This window comes from Nansenia antarctica, assembly GCF_963989245.1.
Source record: "Nansenia antarctica genome assembly, chromosome: 5".
NCBI lineage: Eukaryota > Metazoa > Chordata > Actinopteri > Argentiniformes > Microstomatidae > Nansenia > Nansenia antarctica.
In genome coordinates this window covers 16,464,232-16,481,731 of record NC_137690.1, presented here as the reverse complement: position 1 = coordinate 16,481,731, position 17,500 = coordinate 16,464,232, and the positions used below count along the sequence as shown (strand labels likewise).

Below are 17,500 nucleotides of genomic sequence, written 5' to 3'. Positions count from 1 at the left end.
GGTGACAGGATGTGTGTAGTAGTGTTTCCTGTGAGACTGACATAGGTTGAATGACAAAAGGAAAATACATTCATGACACCCTGTAACAGGCCTCATGACTCTCACTCATATTGACACAGGCACACAGTCACGGAAGAATTCTAATTTCTCTCCCTCTCTCTCTCCCACACTGTGTGTGTGTGTGTGGGGGGAGGGGGGCTGTGAGGTTGTGGGGGTATGGGGTGTGTGTGGTACAGTAAGTGCAGGCTCAGCTCCTTGTTGGCAAGCATGACAAAGTGTGTGCGAATGCGTGTGCGTGCATGCTTGTTTGTGTGTATGCGCACATTATGTGTGTGTGTGTGTGTGTATGTGTGTGTGTGTGTGTCTGTGTGTGTGTGTGTGTATGTGTGTGTGTGTGTGTGTCTGTGCTTGTGTGGCACAGTAAATCAGCAACCCCAGCAGTGGGAGAGCATGATGAAAAGTGTGTGCACAGTTCAAAGATGAGCTCAGCTTTCAGAAGTGAGGGAGGGGAAAAGAGAGAGAGAGAGAGAGAGAGAGAGGGATGGAGGGAGGGAGGGAGAGGAAGTGGAATGGGAGGTCATGAGAGGGAGAAGTGGGCAGTGAGTGAATGGGATGTGGATTCCAGGGAAGTGAAGGAGAGAGGTGGTTCAGCTTTATTCTGCTGATGTGAATGTACTTTACCACAACACAAGTGTCCTACCGTCCTACCGACTGCTCTTGTTTCCTACTGGATTGTCATCATGTCAAGGTGATGAGGGGAACTACAGTACATTCTTGTGAGGAGTAACCGTGCCTATAACCTATGAACAGAGCTGAGTCCTAGACTTCAAATCAGTTGGCTAACACAGCCTTGAGTCTCACAGATAACTCTGTTTCGAACCCACATGGTTCATGTCCAAATAAAATGTAACAACCCATGACACACCAAATATATATACTATAGATAAACATGACAGATAAGCGTATCCTATTCGGAGGACATTGATTGATTGATAAATAAATGTAAATGTGAAATGAAATTGAGAGGTAGCCTATGCTTCCTTATCTGGTCAGTGCTGTGTATTCAATCACGGTTATTGCTGTCATTGTTGAAAACAAAGAATGGAGCGGAGCCTCATAAAACACTTAGATTAGGAACTGTCTCAACAGAACTAAATTCAGATGACAGATTATGAAAGGGTGGGTGGTGGGGGCGGGGGATAGACATCTGTTAGCAGCATGCCTGGTGAACCTTTCTTCAACAGTCTGGGATAACGGCTGAAACAGAGTCCAATCACCCATCAACGTACGCTTTGAGTGTGTGTGTGTGTTTGTGTTTGTGTTTGTGTAGTACTGGGGGGTGTTCCATCAACGTCGCTAAAGGAAAATCTAGGCTTATTTCGTTAAGTCTCGCGAGACTCTTAAAAAGATCCAGGCATATCTTGATAGATCTCGCGAGACTTGTCAAAATAAGCCTAGATTTTCCTTTAGAGACGTTGATGGAATACCCCCCTGAAGTATCAACTGTGAACATAACATCATTCATCACAAAAACACGGGGTAACCCCGTGCGGTGTGGGGAAAATCAGAATGGAGCCGTCAAACCCATATTAGGAGTACCGGGACAACAAAACTACCAAATATGGCAGTTCCGTCTGTGACGTTGTTTCCTTATGTGGAAAAACAGGGTGGGACCGTGGTAAGTGACTGTTGAAATACACGCCCCTCCCCGTCCAGCTGTGAACAATAAGAGACAAGTGAAAGACGATTTAAAGCCATTTTATATGAACCGCTCATTGAAGTGATCAAATATAACATTGTCTGTTTAAAATCCAAATTAGGCTCGAGTTAGACATATTTTACTTTGAACGGTCAATAACTTTTAAAAGTGTATTTTCAGTTGTTCCTGTAGTTTTACTCGGTGAAATCACAATTTAAAGAAAACAAATTATTGAACTCTATAATTTCTCTGTTGCAATTGACATTTAAATCATGAGTTTAACCAGCGAGCCTCTGGAGATAGCTGGTAGTGAGTTGGTCCACATCCTCAGAACTCCCCAGGACCAGTTCACCTCAGGCGGCTCCGTGGTGCTGGACTGTCGGCCTTTCCTCGCCTTTTCCCGGGCACACATCACAGAGTCCCGCAACGTTAATTGGAACTCAATGCTCCGCCGGAGGTCTAAGAGCTCCGTGGTCTGCTTAGAGTGGCTGGTCCCGGATAAGGCGCTGTTGGGACGGCTGCGACGGGGGGACTTCTCTCCGATAGTGGTGCTAGATGAGAGCAGCTGCTCTCTGTCTGATCTGAAGCCAGAGAGCCTGGCAAGAATGCTGCTTACCGCCCTGCGAGCAGAGGTCCAGGACCGGTCAGTTCAGTCCTGTTTTCTACAAGGTGAGATGCAAGATTTGTTATTGATTTGATTTGAAATAATTGATTGTTTTAATAAATTAAATTGTGAAACGACAAATGTTTATCTTTTAGACCTACGGGCTTAAGCTCTTTAGTGTCAATAGATGTCAAAATGTGAACTTTATTTTGTATAATATACATTATTATTATTATTATTATTATTATTATTATTAAAATATATTATCTTTGACACGAGGGTATGTTTTTATGTGTTTAAACAAGTATTTGGAGTTGTGCACCTGCACATCAGTCAAATTCCTAATATCATAAAAAAATAGGGTATACTTTTTCGTTCGATGTGATCTTATTGTAGGCTACACGCAAATATTTGATGCGAAATGTTGGAATTAATACGATGACTTGTTTATTAATTACAGGTGGGTTTGAGGGGTTCTCTGACGCGTACCCAGAACTGTGTTTTATCTCCCCGGGCCTGACTGGAAACAACCCAGTTCTAGAGCCAGAACCCATCGTCACAGGGCGGAACACACCACTGTATGATCAGGTGAGAGGCTTGAAAAATAACTGTAGACCTACGAGTATACATTTGGATTTTGGAGAGGGATTGCAGTCTGTGGGCTTAATACTTTTTTTTTTAAAGTATTTATTTATTTTATTTATTTTGTATTAAATTAACTGAAATTAGAACATATAAACACCAATTAGAACTAGAACCGCTAAAATTAGCCAGTTGTGCAATTGCCACATGATGTGTAGGTTGAATAAACAATTCCAAACATCTCAAAAGGCTACATTGTCATTGCCTTTTTTGTTTGGATAACTAAAGATATTGTGTTTGATAATGGTTTGTAGTTCTACATGACCACAAACCTCATTTGGTCCAAGTGGTTTTATTAATCAGCTTCAACTGATTACGGTTGATTGACAGGAGGGTCCAGTGGAGCTCCTCCCCTTCCTGTTCCTGGGCAGTGCGGTCCACTCATCTCGTCGTGAGACGTTAGCGGGGGCAGGCATCACAGCTGTGCTTAACGTCTCATCCTCCTGCCCCAACCTGTATGAAGACGACTTGCACTACCTCAGGCTGACTGTAGAAGACAGTCTGGCAGCAGACATCAGAGCCTGCTTCCCTGAGGCCATCGCTTTCATTGGTGAGTTCACCACTATCCTCTGTATCTCATTGCTATGCATTGTTTAATATTAGATATAATAGATCTCCAGTGAATGAGTGACCGCAAATCTCTCTGTGTACCTCCACCATGACGCTAATCTTACACTTTGATGAAGTGCAGAGTCAAAAAAGGAGGCCTATTCACTACCAGGACCTATGCAGGTCGCTCACCACTAATCTTCTCTCCCTCTCCCTCAGAATCGGTTAAGGCACAAGGCGGGCGTGTGCTGGTCCACTGCCAGGCGGGTATCTCTCGCTCTGCCACCATCTGTCTGGCATATCTCATCCATGCCCAACGCGTACGATTGGACGAAGCCTTTGACTTTGTGAAGCAGCGTCGTCATGTCATCTCCCCAAACCTGGCCTTTATGGGTCAGCTGCTCCAGTTTGAGACTGACGTGCTCTGTCACTGACAGACTCTCATATCTGCCATGAGGGAGGAGGACTATGTACATGACTGTTTTACCACTAGCAATATGCTAAAAACTCTAAGGAGGCGTATACTTCCCATGGATCCCAGTGAATGTGCCTGATGTGTGTGTCTGTCTGTACCTGGGGGCTAAAGACTTATCAAAACAATCCCAGATTTTCCTTTAGCGACGTTGATGGAATACCCCCCTGATGTCTGTGTCTGTCTGACTGATATTTGCTATTTAAGTATGTTTTGCAAGGGCTGATGTTTATTTATTGTATATGATGAGACAATTCACTAATCACCATTGGTAACTGGATTTTAAGTCACTGTGAAGCTACATGTAATTATTTTCTGTCTCTTTTACTCACTGCGTGTTAGTGTATTACATACAATATTGTGTAAATACCCTGTTCCCCATAAAATACAATGGTGGAATAGGGTATAATTCAGTCAATAGACATCTAGTCTTTTAATATTTTTAAAATGTAAATTATTTATTTTTAAAAGTATTTTAGAATTGGTTTGACAGTTTTTTTTTTACTGTGTTACTGCACTTTATTTGCCAATGAGAAAGGTTTGGATGATTAATCCTGCTGTTTTTTTCACACAGATTAAATGGTTTATAAGATGAAAAACACACCCAATGTCTCTGTCCATTATATAATCACCATCCCCTCTAAGAATAATACTATTTAGATGCACATAGATATACTTTATCCTTGCAATGCTTAGGTAAAATAAATTAAACCCAGATCTCTGATCAGACCCCAATTTTGACCAGTAAGGGGAGAGCAAAAACTGGTCTTAGATCAGCAAGTGCAACTTCAATGTAATTTAACCAGAGGTTTAGCATCATGCAGAGATCAGTGACCGATGCCCAATCTCAAATCAACCTCTGGCCTTTATCCCTCCTGCACTTGTAGTGATGAGAGGATTGGATAAAGGGCTGTTTTCAGATTCTGTCTACTCCTTAAAATCCTTAAAGTATGCACTTGTTCACTCGTGCGCATTTATTTAAAAGGAATAGATTGGTGTTTTCTGGGATTTGAGGGAGTTAAGCCATATATTTCACACCAGTCCACCATTGACCAAGTGCATATTTTGAGATTGCACTTGCTTCAAATCCTTTGATCATGTATATGGGGTATGGGTGAAGGCTGTGGAGGCTTGTACAGTAACGTTTATAATGTAGCAGCACACTCTACTGACAGCTTTGGAAAATACAGAATTACATTTTACAAATACAAAAGAATATGCACATCCTTCAGAAATCTCCAGTAGATGGCAATATAAACCCACAGCTGGCCATCCAATCACTAAGGCCCAGAGACTTTTCTGATTTGGTTATGTGGTGAGGAAAAACAGTGGTGAGGAAAAACTCCAATTGAAATAACAGTATGTCTCTGCTAATCAGATCTACTGCATGGTCTTCTGCCCCCTCACCCCTCTATCCCACTTCATCTCCCCCTCTCATCCACTTCCTCTCCCTCTGACTTCTCACCTTAATCCCGCTTTCGCTTGTACCCTGTCCTCTCTAAATAAATTGTTACAACTAATATCCACCCTTGTCAGACCACATGTCAAGAACCTCGGTGTCATCTTTGACTCCGAGCCCAACCTTGACCGACAAGTGAGCTCCGTCGTGAAGTCATGTTTCTTCCAACTACGCATCACAGCCAAAATTAAGTCCTTCCTCACCCCCAGTGACCTGAGGAAGGTCGTCCTCATGCTAATTTCATCTAGGCTCGACTACTGCAACTCACTCTATGCTGGACTTCCTGATAAGACCATCTACCGCCTGCAGCTAGTCCAAAATGCCGCTGCCAGGCTGGTGTCAGGCACCAAAATGAGGGACCACATCTCCCCTGTCCTGATCTCCCTTCACTGGCTCCCAGTGAAGAAGAGAGTGAAGTTCAAAATCTGCACCTTTGTCTTTAAAGCTCTCAACAGTCTCGCCCCACCCTACATCAAGGACCTCCTGGACCAGTCTTCCACCTCAAGGCCCAAAACCAGGCTCAGGTCCGACGCCCAACTCAGCCTGAGGGTCCCACGCACCAACCTCAAGAGGAAGGGTGACCGTGCCTTTGCGGTGATAGCACCGACCCTGTGGAACGCGCTCCCTTCTGCCATCAAGTTTGCCCCCACTCTGGACTCCTTTAGAGCCAAGTTAAAATCCCACCTCTTCGTCGACGATGTTCCCTATGAATACTCCCTATTTGTTGTGAATTGTATCCCTTGAGATGTACGTTTAAGTCGTCTGTGGCTGATTGCTCTCCGTGTTCCTTGTCCTTGTCTTTATCTGTTCCTTTATCTGTCCCTTTACCCGGGCTGCGCCCCTGGCCGATGTAAAAGTTGGATGGGGGGCGCATTATAAATAAAATTAAAATAACATAACATCATATTTACCGCCGGAAATGATTAGACACACATCAACTCGTGGCAGGTACACACTCAAGGGATCACTAATACCTTGTAGTCAGATGGTTCCTTATCTTGAATGTAGATGGTTCCTTATCTTGCATGTAGTCTATGGTCAAAATAGCCACTACTTACTTGACCTGACCTAACCTAATCCCTAACAACAACAAAACAAACAATCAGAGTGATTAGGCTGTGATTTACACACTCTTCACCCCTGAAAGAGAGAGAGAGAGAGAGAGAGAGAGAGAGAGAGAGAGAGAGAGAGAGAGAGAGAGAGAGAGAGAGAGAGAGAGAGAGAGAGAGAGAGAGCTTACACACTGGGGCAGGATGGGATATTCGCAGGTCATTCACGGCTGATGCACTGTTACAGACAAACACGAGCACAACATGAACACACCGACACACACACCGACACACACCGACACACACACACACACACACACACACACACACACATACACACACAACACCATCAAAGAAAGCTACCCAGCTACCCTAAATGTGTGACTGTGAGTCCCTACATGTGAGTCCCTACATTGTTTGGATGGTGTACATGTAAACACATATATACACACACTTACGCAGGCATTCTCTCTAACATCCCACTTTATCACAGTACTGATATTAAAGTTATATAATTTAAGCACACAATGTTCAATTCACAAACACCCACTCAAATGAGCCTGTTGTAGAACAACACCTTGAACGCAAGCATACGCAAGCGTACACGCACACACACACACACACACACACACACACACACACACATTGATGTTATTAGCATAAAACTACATTCCCGCTGAGGCCATATACTGAAAGATGTATGCACTCACTTGTAAGTCGCCTTGGATAAAAGCGTCAGCTAAATGGCCTATCCACCAGTGGTTCAAATCAGGTCACCAAGCCACAAGGAGGCAGAACTTCACACTAAACTTTTAGTCCTGCCTTGTCACCCACCCTCTAGCCTTTATTGTCTTTGAGCCACTACAGCGCCACAATCCAATCTTTAGCTGAACTTACCCTAAATAGATACATTCTTAATTCTTAATTGGTACTTGGATGCCCAGAGGCACACACCTTCATTAGAATCAAACGTTTTAGTGCCGATTAATCCAAAAGAGTGTGTGTGTGTGTGTGTGTGTGTGTGTGTGTGTGTGTGTGTGTATGTGTGTGTGTGTGCGTGTGTGTGTGTGTGTGTGTGTGTGTGTGTGTGTGTGTGTGTGTGTGTGGTTGTGCGTGTGCATGAGTGTGTTACAACAGGCTTGTTTCAGTGGGTGTGTGTGATTTGAACATTGTGTGCCTAAATGGTATAACTTTGGCATCGGTACCATACCCCTTTCTCCCCCGAATCCATTTTCAGTGTTTTACCAATCGTAGTTCACTCACGACCACTGCAACACTTGATTGGAGTGCACTCTCCCGCTAAAAGCTTTATATTCTTTATATTTAGAATGCGCTGTAGCGATGAACAGAACGCATAATGGTTATTCACTGCTGGTTAGGGTTACACAATCAGAGTGTGTTTGTTGGAATTCTAAACCTATGGTTGGGGTTTTCTCATTGAACTGACACTGCGTGGGGGAAGCACAACGTGAAACAAACAAGACCCACTACCCACTATAGATCATTCATAAGAACATGTGGTGTGTGTGTGTGTGTGTGTGTGTGTGTGTGTGTGTGTGTGTGTGTGTGTGTAACCACCTACCCACCACTACAGATCATTAATGAGAACACTATCTCTGTTGTCTCTATATTGCTTTGGGTCTAATGTGTTTTTCTCTTGTTAATTGAACATCAAGCACTTGATCTTAGTTAAAGAGTAAAGTCGTGAGAGGATAGATGAAAAGGTGTTTTCTATGGGGGGGTTGGAGAGGGTGCACAGTAGAATGTATGTAGGTGGGAGGGGGGGGGGGTCATTGATCCATGCTACAGTACAAAGACAGAGTTGTTAGTTTTCCCCACAGTACACATACAGGCTTTGTAGTTTGTACACTATAAGGTTGACATACAGAGCTTGGCTCTACAGGGTAAATGGGGATGGAGGCAGGTATCGTGGATCCAGTGTTGTTGATGATGATGATGATGATGATGATGATGAAGTAGCCTTCTGTGAAGTAACAATATCAAACCATTTCCACTGTGGAAGCCATCTCTATAGTTTTAAACTAAAGCATGACAATACATCCAACAGTACAGATACAGTACAGATCACCGAACACTTTATTAGGAACACCTGTACACAGCCAAGCTGGTGGAGGTGGTGTAATGGTGTGGGGAATGTTTTCATGGCACACTTTGGGCTTATTAATACCAATCAACCATCACTTGAATGCTACAATCTATTTGTGTATTGTTGCTATGTGCATGCTTCATGGCCACAATGTAGCTATCTTGTGATGGCTACTTCCAGCATGATAATGCATTTACATTTTATTTGCATTACATTTTTCGCATGTAGCAGCCGCCTTTATCCAAAGCAACTTACAACGAATACATTTGCCTAAGTAAGTGAATCATCTATCCATCAGTCAAGAAAAACGAATCTCTGCTCAGGTCAGGGGCCATTGGCATTCATAATCCTAGAAGAAGAATCTTTTTGCTTTTTAATGTTTAAATATTTTTTATATACAGTAGAGCAACTGAACGGGGGGATGGGGAGGGACAGTTAAGGTGTAGCCTGAAGAGATGGGTCTACGGCGGAAGATGGGAGAGACTCTGCAGATAGGGAGAGACTCTGCACCATGTCACAAGGCAAAAGTCGTCTCAAACTGGTTTCATGAACATGACAATGAGTTCAGTGTTCTTCAGTGGCCTTCCGATCTGAATTCAATACAACATCTTTGGGATGTGGTAGAACGGGAGATTCAGCTTGAAAGTGCCCCTGAAAAATCAGAAAAATCAGGGGGAAAATTAGATTAGATTAGATTAGATTCAACTTTATTGTCATCGCAGAGTACTATACAATGAAATGCAGTTTAGCATCCAACCAAAAGTGCAAATAGTGATAAGGGCATGATATAAATAGAACAAGAATGGTAGTGATAGGTAACTATGCAATATACAGTATTTGCAGAGGTAGTATTGTAAACGTCAGTTTAGTTTAGAGGTATAAAAGAAGATATATCAGGAGACATGTGCAAAGTGCAATATACAGTATGTTCAAATGTAGTAATGTAAATATCAGTAGTGCAAAGGTTATAGAGTGATCACATCAACCAGGGATGAGCAGCCATCAAAGTATTGTCATTGTCATCATAGTATCGGCATTTCCCATTGTCATAGCCATGGTATCCCAAGGTGGGGGGGGGGGGGGCAATCCTGTCATTACTATAGTGCTGCTAATACAGTGATCTGTAAGTGTATAGCAGGGTACATATTTAGTGCATTGTTGGGTGGAGAGAGAGAGAGAGAGAGAAAGAGAGAGAGAGAGAGAGAGAGAGAGAGAGAGAAAGAGAGAGAGAGAGAGAGAGAGAGAGAGAGAGAGAGAGAGAGAGAGAGAGAGAGAGAGAGAGAGAGATGGCCAGCAGGACCCCATGACGCCTGTACTGACATCACTCGGGTTGGAGAAGCGGGAGGAGAGGAGAGGTGCTCCCGTTATTAGTCCAGGGCTCGCCGTCCCACTCATGGAGATGACAGACCAACCGTTGAGCGCGAGAGGAGCGGCACTGAGGCGTTGCTCTTTACAGAACAGCTTTGCGAGGAGGGGAGATACTGTACAGAGCGCGCAAGGAGAAACAAGGACCGGCACACACTGAGAATTCACAGTCACCCAGCATTACGCATCGTCTGCGTTAACTGCACTCGGATGTGGGCTATCCAACAGCGCACACACACTGTCTGAGACTCACACACTCATACAAAACCGTGGTATGAGAACTATCTATGATGAGGACTAGGATTGTTGTGACTTTGACTCTGACAATCTGAAACAAGAACGGAACCACGTTGTTGACCAACAAACTTAAGGCGCAGCTTGGACTTTTCTTGGACAGGGTTTTGTTTTCCTGAAGTCTGAAACGTTTGAGCAACATTTTTGGCTCCATTGAGGAACTTCGCAGGGGACTATAATCGAACTCTTTATTTATGTTGGATTGATTTATTGCGGGGACGTATTGACATCTGTTTTGGCAACGCCTCTTATTCTGTCTTTTTAGGAGTTCAAGATAGTTTTGATGTCTATGAAGGAAATACTGATACTGTCAAACCTAGTCAACCTCATCATTTGATAAATATCCTTTGAAGTTATATACACAGATCGTTTGCACAGTCCGAGCTCCCTTCAATAAGATAAGCTGTGCGCATCTCCGCGATTTAAAGCGGGTGGAAAGGCACACAGTGAGTGACAACCATTTACGGCTAATTGGTTGTAAGTTGCTCCCATTCTCGTTTCTGTAGCACTGCATTAAACAGGCTGAAATTTAATTTATATTTTTGTGACTGTATCCAACCAGAAGGTTCCGCTTCTTTAAACATCCCACAATCTACAACTGGACGATTACACTCCATTCTGTGTGCTGGCCAAGTTTTAATTGTTGGAAATCCGTGAAATTGACGCATTGCTCGGGAATAGTTGTGTATAAATAGTAGTGTTTATATTAGAATGGACTTGGAGGACGAAACATGGAGGAGGGGATGGAGTGAACTGCGATAACACGAAAATACAGTTGTTGTTGTTGTTGTTGTTGTTGTTGTTGTTGTTGTTGTTGTTGTTGTTGTTTTGTTGTTGTTTTAAATCCATGCGTATAGCCTACTTTAAAAGACTTAAACATTTTGCTATGTTTATTTTCAACTTTTCAATGAGATGGTGAGAGCACACGCATGAAATAAACTCTTTGGCCTATTTTGTCATTTTAAACAGCTCCTCCATTGAACCGTGTGTCACCAGCTATGTCTTCAGCTTTGGACAGCGGTTGCTCAGTCGGCCTTAGCGGCTGGAACAGCAGCATTATAGGAGCCTCTCTCCCCTGCAACCAAAGTGTCCTGAAACTGGAAGCTCCCTACTCCCCCGAAGCCACGGCTGCCTTCGCTACGGCCATCACCCTCATGGTCGTCTTCACTATTTTTGGAAACATTCTCGTCATCATTGCTGTCCTGACCAGCCGATGTCTTCGAGGTCCACAGAACTTGTTTTTAGTGTCGCTAGCAGCTGCAGACATTTTAGTGGCCACACTCATCATTCCGTTTTCACTGGCAAATGAACTTCTAGGGTACTGGTACTTCAAGTCATTGTGGTGTGAGATATATCTGGCACTTGACGTTCTGTTCTGTACCTCGTCCATCACTCACCTGTGCGCCATTTCATTGGACCGTTACCTGTCAATATCTCGTGTCACCTATGGTCCCCAGCGCACACCCAAGCGCATCAAAGCAGCCATAGTCATAGTGTGGCTCATGTCAGCCATCATCTCCTTCCCTCCTCTGCTGTCCCTGAATAAGAGTCAGGCAGGAGCAAAGGGGAGTGAGAGAGGGCCTCAATGCCAACTGAATGATGAGCGCTGGTATATCCTCTACTCCACCATCGGCTCTTTCTTCGCTCCGTGTCTCATCATGATCCTAGTCTACATCAGAATCTACCAGATTGCAAAGCAGAGAACTCGGTGCCCACCAGGCGAACCCAGGAAGGAGGGAGTGGGCTGTGCCACCCCTAGTCGGACCCCTAGAGAGATCCAATCCAACGGGAAGGGAAAGGCAGGAAGCATGCTATCTATCCCACATAAAACCCCCAACACCAGACCCCCTACACTGGCTGTCACCCCCTCACCCGCCACCAACCCGGACAAAATATCCCAGTCCTTCCCTACTCCCACCCCAAATAACCTTCTTCAGCCCCCCTCCCTTGCGCCTACCCCCACCACCATCTCCCCCCCTACATCCCCCCTTGGCCCCTCACCCACATCGATCTCCCCCTCTCCTATGTCCACCCTTCCTCCAACCGCCCCCGCCAAGCCCAAAGAAGAGGGGAAGAAGGGGAAGAAGCGCTTCGGGGGGGGGAGAGCTGACAATAACAACGGTGACAGCTCCAGCTCAGAGAGTGACGGGGGGGAGCATGGTCGAGGAGGAGGGGGCAGGGGCAGTGTCAGCATGGCTGGTTCGCCTGTGGGAGGTGGTATCCATTCTCCAGCCTCTATCCAGCGCTACCGGGAAATGATTGCCACCGCTAAGGGAGCGAGGCTGGTGGCGGGTAGGAGCAGGTCTAAACCTGAGACCAACCCTGGCGCGGCCAGACGTAAAGCTATGGTCAACCGGGAGAAACGATTTACCTTCGTGTTGGCCGTGGTGATCGGGGTGTTTGTGGTGTGCTGGTTCCCCTTCTTCTTCTCCTACTCTCTGCAGGCGATCTGCCCTGAGACCTGCTCCCTCCCCGACCCGCTGTTCAAATTCTTCTTCTGGATCGGCTACTGCAACTCCTGCCTCAATCCTGTCATATACACAATCTTCAACAAAGACTTCAGAAAGGCCTTCAAGAAGATACTGTGTAAGAACACCAAGGGCACATTCTTCTAGACTGGATCCTCCCTAAGGGACACCTGGGGCACCCTCTTATAAAGAAAGGCCACAAAACAGATCTTTTGTGAAGACAGTTCCTTCTTTTAAGCCCTCTGACACCCTAGAGGTGAACAGAATCCCATCCTTTGTTGAGTTTTCTGACTGATTCCTTTTATCTCAATGCTGGGGCTGCTGATTTTAAAGCTTGTCTAAACCTTGAACTGTAGAACTCTGGATTAGTACACTGAAAATAACTGTTGAAGAACCAATTCCTCTAAGGGATTAAAAAGATGTGAGATAAACACTTAGAATGCATTCTTTTAACCGTGGTCTATTTTTGCACACAGCCTGGGACTTAACACTGCAATTACACAGAGTGGGGAAAATATATGCAGTGTACGATATGTTTTGTCCGTTCAACATTGAGTCTTTAGAATGAGTAGGAAAACCGTGGGCATGTTCTCTTAGTAGGGTAGGAGAGATGTTCAGAGATACAAGCATCCCCTGCAGTAGGAGGTAAATTGAGAGCACTTTCTGCCTGAGAGACAGTGAAAATGCCTTTCATCTTTTTAGTTCCCAGCAATGGGACACTCAAAGAATGTGTTGTTGCTTATCGAATGATAGTATGATGCTACTCTTAATCAGCTGACGGACCAACTGAGGAACAAAATATCTGAATTGTTATGGGACTGTAATTTGAAATGGAAAACAAAGTAATTCCTTTCTATCTGATCAAAACTTGAGATCAGTTCTGGTTTGGAGAGGACAGAGAAATAACTAAAATATCTGTTAGCCAAGAGCAGCTAGAGCGAAGCACGAGGAGGACACAAGATTGAGGTTCTCTTTTTATGTCTATATTCTTAGATTTATCCCGCCGCAGGGGTAGCATGTGTTCCTGTTAAGATTTTATCCACACAAGAGAAAGAGACAACAGAGCTTGTCTCAGAACTCTTACACGAGACAGCACAAAGACTCCCTCTCAATAGGGATTCCTTGCACTGATCTCATGAGAAGCTTTTATTTAGAAATACACCTTCATAAAATACCTTGCCTCGGCTCAGCAATGTAAGGTAATGTAAGGGATAGTGAATGCATCTCAATAGTGTAATAGTAGCTTCCTTTCCTTATCTCATCTGAACACAGGCTGGATAAAAGCAATATGGTGGATGTCTATGTCTATCACATTAGTGCAGATGATAGAGAGGAGATAACGAAAGGAACCTACTTTTTGGACTTTTTTTTATGTACCCTCAAAGAGAACCCTACAGGTATCACACATCCCCAATAGCACAACACCTCAGGGTGACCATTTTGTTTCCTGCTTATGTTAATGTTGTGCTGGAACACCAACCACCACATCATAATGGATTGGATTAATATAGAGATATTTAAAGATTATAGGGGGACAATCACTACCCCAGCCCCTTTGATAATGAACTTGCCCATCCGATTTGGGACATTTTGGATTGAATGCAGTAATGTGTAATTTCTTCAGAGACATTGAACCCTGCCTGGCTGGTACTGTGAATGTGGATTCACCTGACGTCCAGCTGAAAGGACAGTGACTGTATATTGAAAGGAAGAGCACAGTCATCTGAAATCTTTGAAGTGTTTCAAAACAAACACTTCAAACTGAAAACGTTCTCATATTGTACAGAAGCCCCAGGTCCTGTATATGCTGAGCTATCTCCGGAATAACGTTCATCCCAGGGGATGGATGACTGATGGACTCATTGATTAATTGATTTGGGACTGTGCACGTACATACTGGACATTTTTTTGGCACTTTGCTTTGTTGCTGAGAGCTACTGATAGTGTTTATGTTTTATTTCTAAATGCTGATTCTCTTTACGTTTCTCACTCTAAGATACTGTGTCTGCAACTGTGAATGCTGCACAGATGTTATGACACTATGGGACAAGGGCTGTCAGCAACAACATTTTTCCTCACCTGTTGTCAAATTCTGCTGACACTGTTTGTGTGTGTGTGTGTGTGTGTGTGTGTGTGTGTGTGTGTGTGTGTGTGTGTTTGCGTGCACACTGTATCTATGAGTGTGTGTTTGTTGATGCTCCACTCTTAGCAGCACCAGCAGCGGGTGTGTGGCAAATGTCTAATTGCTGGTGTTCTCATTGAGACATCATGTCAGTGCCTCCTTTGGCTGCTATACTACAGTATACTATGGATCTTCTCATATTGGTAAGCACAGATAACAGTGTAGGTTACGGTCTCCTTTTAGAGCAGTAGTTACTACTGTAGATGACCATGCAGGATGGAAAGGAATTTTAAAATTGCATTTGTGTTGAGTGTGCCATACATCTTTTCCTCATAGCATGACCATTTTATGACAACCCCCAAGGGGCCAAAGAGCCCAGGGATACCAGCTAACGTTCATGTGACTCTGTCATGCTTTAACAGTGGTCTATGATTGGATTGGCTATGTAATGGAGGTCTGCGATTGGACAAGCTGTATTATTTATTTATTCAGAGCTATTTTGTGTTTCCTGTTTGTTTGTTTTTTGCTTCCTGACTGTGCACTTACCGGTATTCTCAGAGTAAAGCAAAGCTAATGTGAATAAAACAGAAAGAACACTGTATAAGATCTAAATATTTTTTTTATGAAAGATGAACTGATTTTAAGTCAACAGAGGAGACTATTTGAAGACGTATCTGTATCTGGGGTTGGGATCATTTCTTGTTAAAGAGTTGAAATTCATTTCATGAATAGAAAATCCTCACAAAAATATTGATCAAACAAACATGAATTACATGAATTAACTTTCTATGTATGCCCTCAATGCAGTTTTTTTTTTTTAAACACTTTTCTTAAAGGTGCAATTTGTAGCTTTTTTGTCCCCTGTGGCCATGCAACAAATAATATAAACAATGCTCTTGCTTTGCTCAATGCAAGGAAAATGCACACCCACATAGACAAACACAAAACTCAGTTTAAACCAATCAGTGTGCCTGCGCCATGTTCTTGCAAATATCCCCCAGGTCTGCCAAGACCAATATTTTATTGTATCCAAAGTGAAACTACAGATTGCACCTTTAAACATTTTTGGTAGTTTTGGTTGTTTGTAAAGGACTCTTCAGCGACAGGTGTATTGGCTCATAGGTGCCGCTATAATAGTCTGAGGTCATTAATTCATTCATCCAACTCTTCTCTGACATGACTGGACTCTTCCTCCTTTTCCTCCTTCCTCTCTCTCTCTCTCTCTCTCTCTCTCTCTCTCTCTCTCTCTCTCTCTCTCTCTCTCTCTCTCTCTCTCTCTCTCTCTCTCTCCCCCCTCCACTCTGTTGACCTGCAACTCTGTGGTTTGACCCTGATCTTCTATCCTCCTGTTTGGAAATAAAGCAGTTTGAATACGCATGGCATGATGTTACCTGAATCATTTAATGCAGTACTTAATAATTTGAAACAGCATGTCCGCATGGGAGGAACTTCGTGTCACATGGGGGTATCTCCTAAGCCTACACACAGTAGCCAAAAATAGGGTGTGTACTGATATTCATACTTTTAAACACGTATGATGATGTCTGTGTATAGATTTAACAAGTATGTGTCTTTTGGTATAGAAAATAACATATATACAGTAGTTGAATGCTTTTGGGGGTGCCTGGGTTTGCTAGTGAAGTGCAGGGCATCTCTTTAATTCAGTAGCAATAGCAAGTCATTAATCACAGTTGGGGATGATATAAGCAGCAGGCCAAAGTGGAAGCTGCACAAATAGTCTTACTGCCAAGATTCATATAGAGATCCACATGGAATAACAGCATACTTTAGCATCTTGTTAACCAAAAGTGTCACAGCACACCAAGACTCTCTCAAAGAGAGAGGGGATGGCTGTGGCTCAGCCGGTGGAGCCAGCGCCTAATGATCGCAAGGTCGGCAGCTCAGTAGTTCAAACCCCAGCTGGCCATGTGTCGAAGTATCCTTGAGCGAGGCACTGAACCACTAATTGCTCCAGGGTCGCCTTCTATGGCTCTGACCCCTTGCCTAGAGCATAAATACATTTCATTGTACTACAGATGCACACACATATGCACGCGCACACAAATCACATACAGTCTTTAGCTTTCCATCTTCAGATTTATGATGGCAGGAACATATTCCATTGTATGAATAATATACATGTTTGGAGGGGCGATCCAGCATTGAACATTTTCCTTTTCCAATCTCCTTCGCTTTATAATGCTAGATAGCTTTCTTCACTCTGTAATTTGGATTCTGAAAGCATCCTAGAGGCAGGATGAAAATGAGAGAGAATACCGTCCTCCACCCCTCCCTGCTCAAGGTGGAAATATAAAATGCACTTTAGTCCTGTAAAACCTGAGACTTTATGGGTTTGATGGTGAAAGAGCAGTTTTGGGTGTTTGGATGTGATGGTATAAGAACGAGAGTGCTTGGCAATAGATGCATTTACTCTCAGGATAGTAGTCTGTCTGTCTGTCTGTCTGTCTGTCTGTCTGTCTGAACACAAGCGTTGTTTTGACATAACTGAGCTTTATTTCTAAATATGGACTCATCAACAAAAAAGAATATGTTTGTCTTCAACTTAAAGTATGTAATAGGTTTAGAAATTAGAGAAATAAGGAGTAGCACTCTAACTTCCACTGTTGCGTGGTTTATGGAGAATTAACGAGGCAGATCATTAAGCCTCCT

The 17,500-nt window shown here is 43.6% G+C and overlaps 2 protein-coding genes across 2 annotated transcripts; both read left to right on the top strand.

Annotated features, from left to right (window-relative positions):
* Positions 1-1,971: 1,971 nt before the first annotated feature.
* Positions 1,972-3,928, top strand: dusp2 (dual specificity phosphatase 2; the record flags this gene model as incomplete). The annotated part of the gene is made up of 4 exons (XM_080530944.1): positions 1,972-2,368; positions 2,764-2,891; positions 3,276-3,495; positions 3,714-3,928. 4 exons carry the CDS (start codon positions 1,972-1,974, stop codon positions 3,926-3,928), a joined length of 960 nt encoding a protein of 319 aa, XP_080387070.1.
* A 7,310-nt stretch (positions 3,929-11,238) lies between these two features.
* adra2b (adrenoceptor alpha 2B) lies at positions 11,239-12,855 on the top strand (the record flags this gene model as incomplete). Its single annotated transcript, XM_080532746.1, has 1 exon — positions 11,239-12,855. The coding sequence occupies one exon, from the start codon at positions 11,239-11,241 to the stop codon at positions 12,853-12,855; it is 1,617 nt and encodes a 538-aa protein (XP_080388872.1).
* Positions 12,856-17,500: the final 4,645 nt, after the last annotated feature.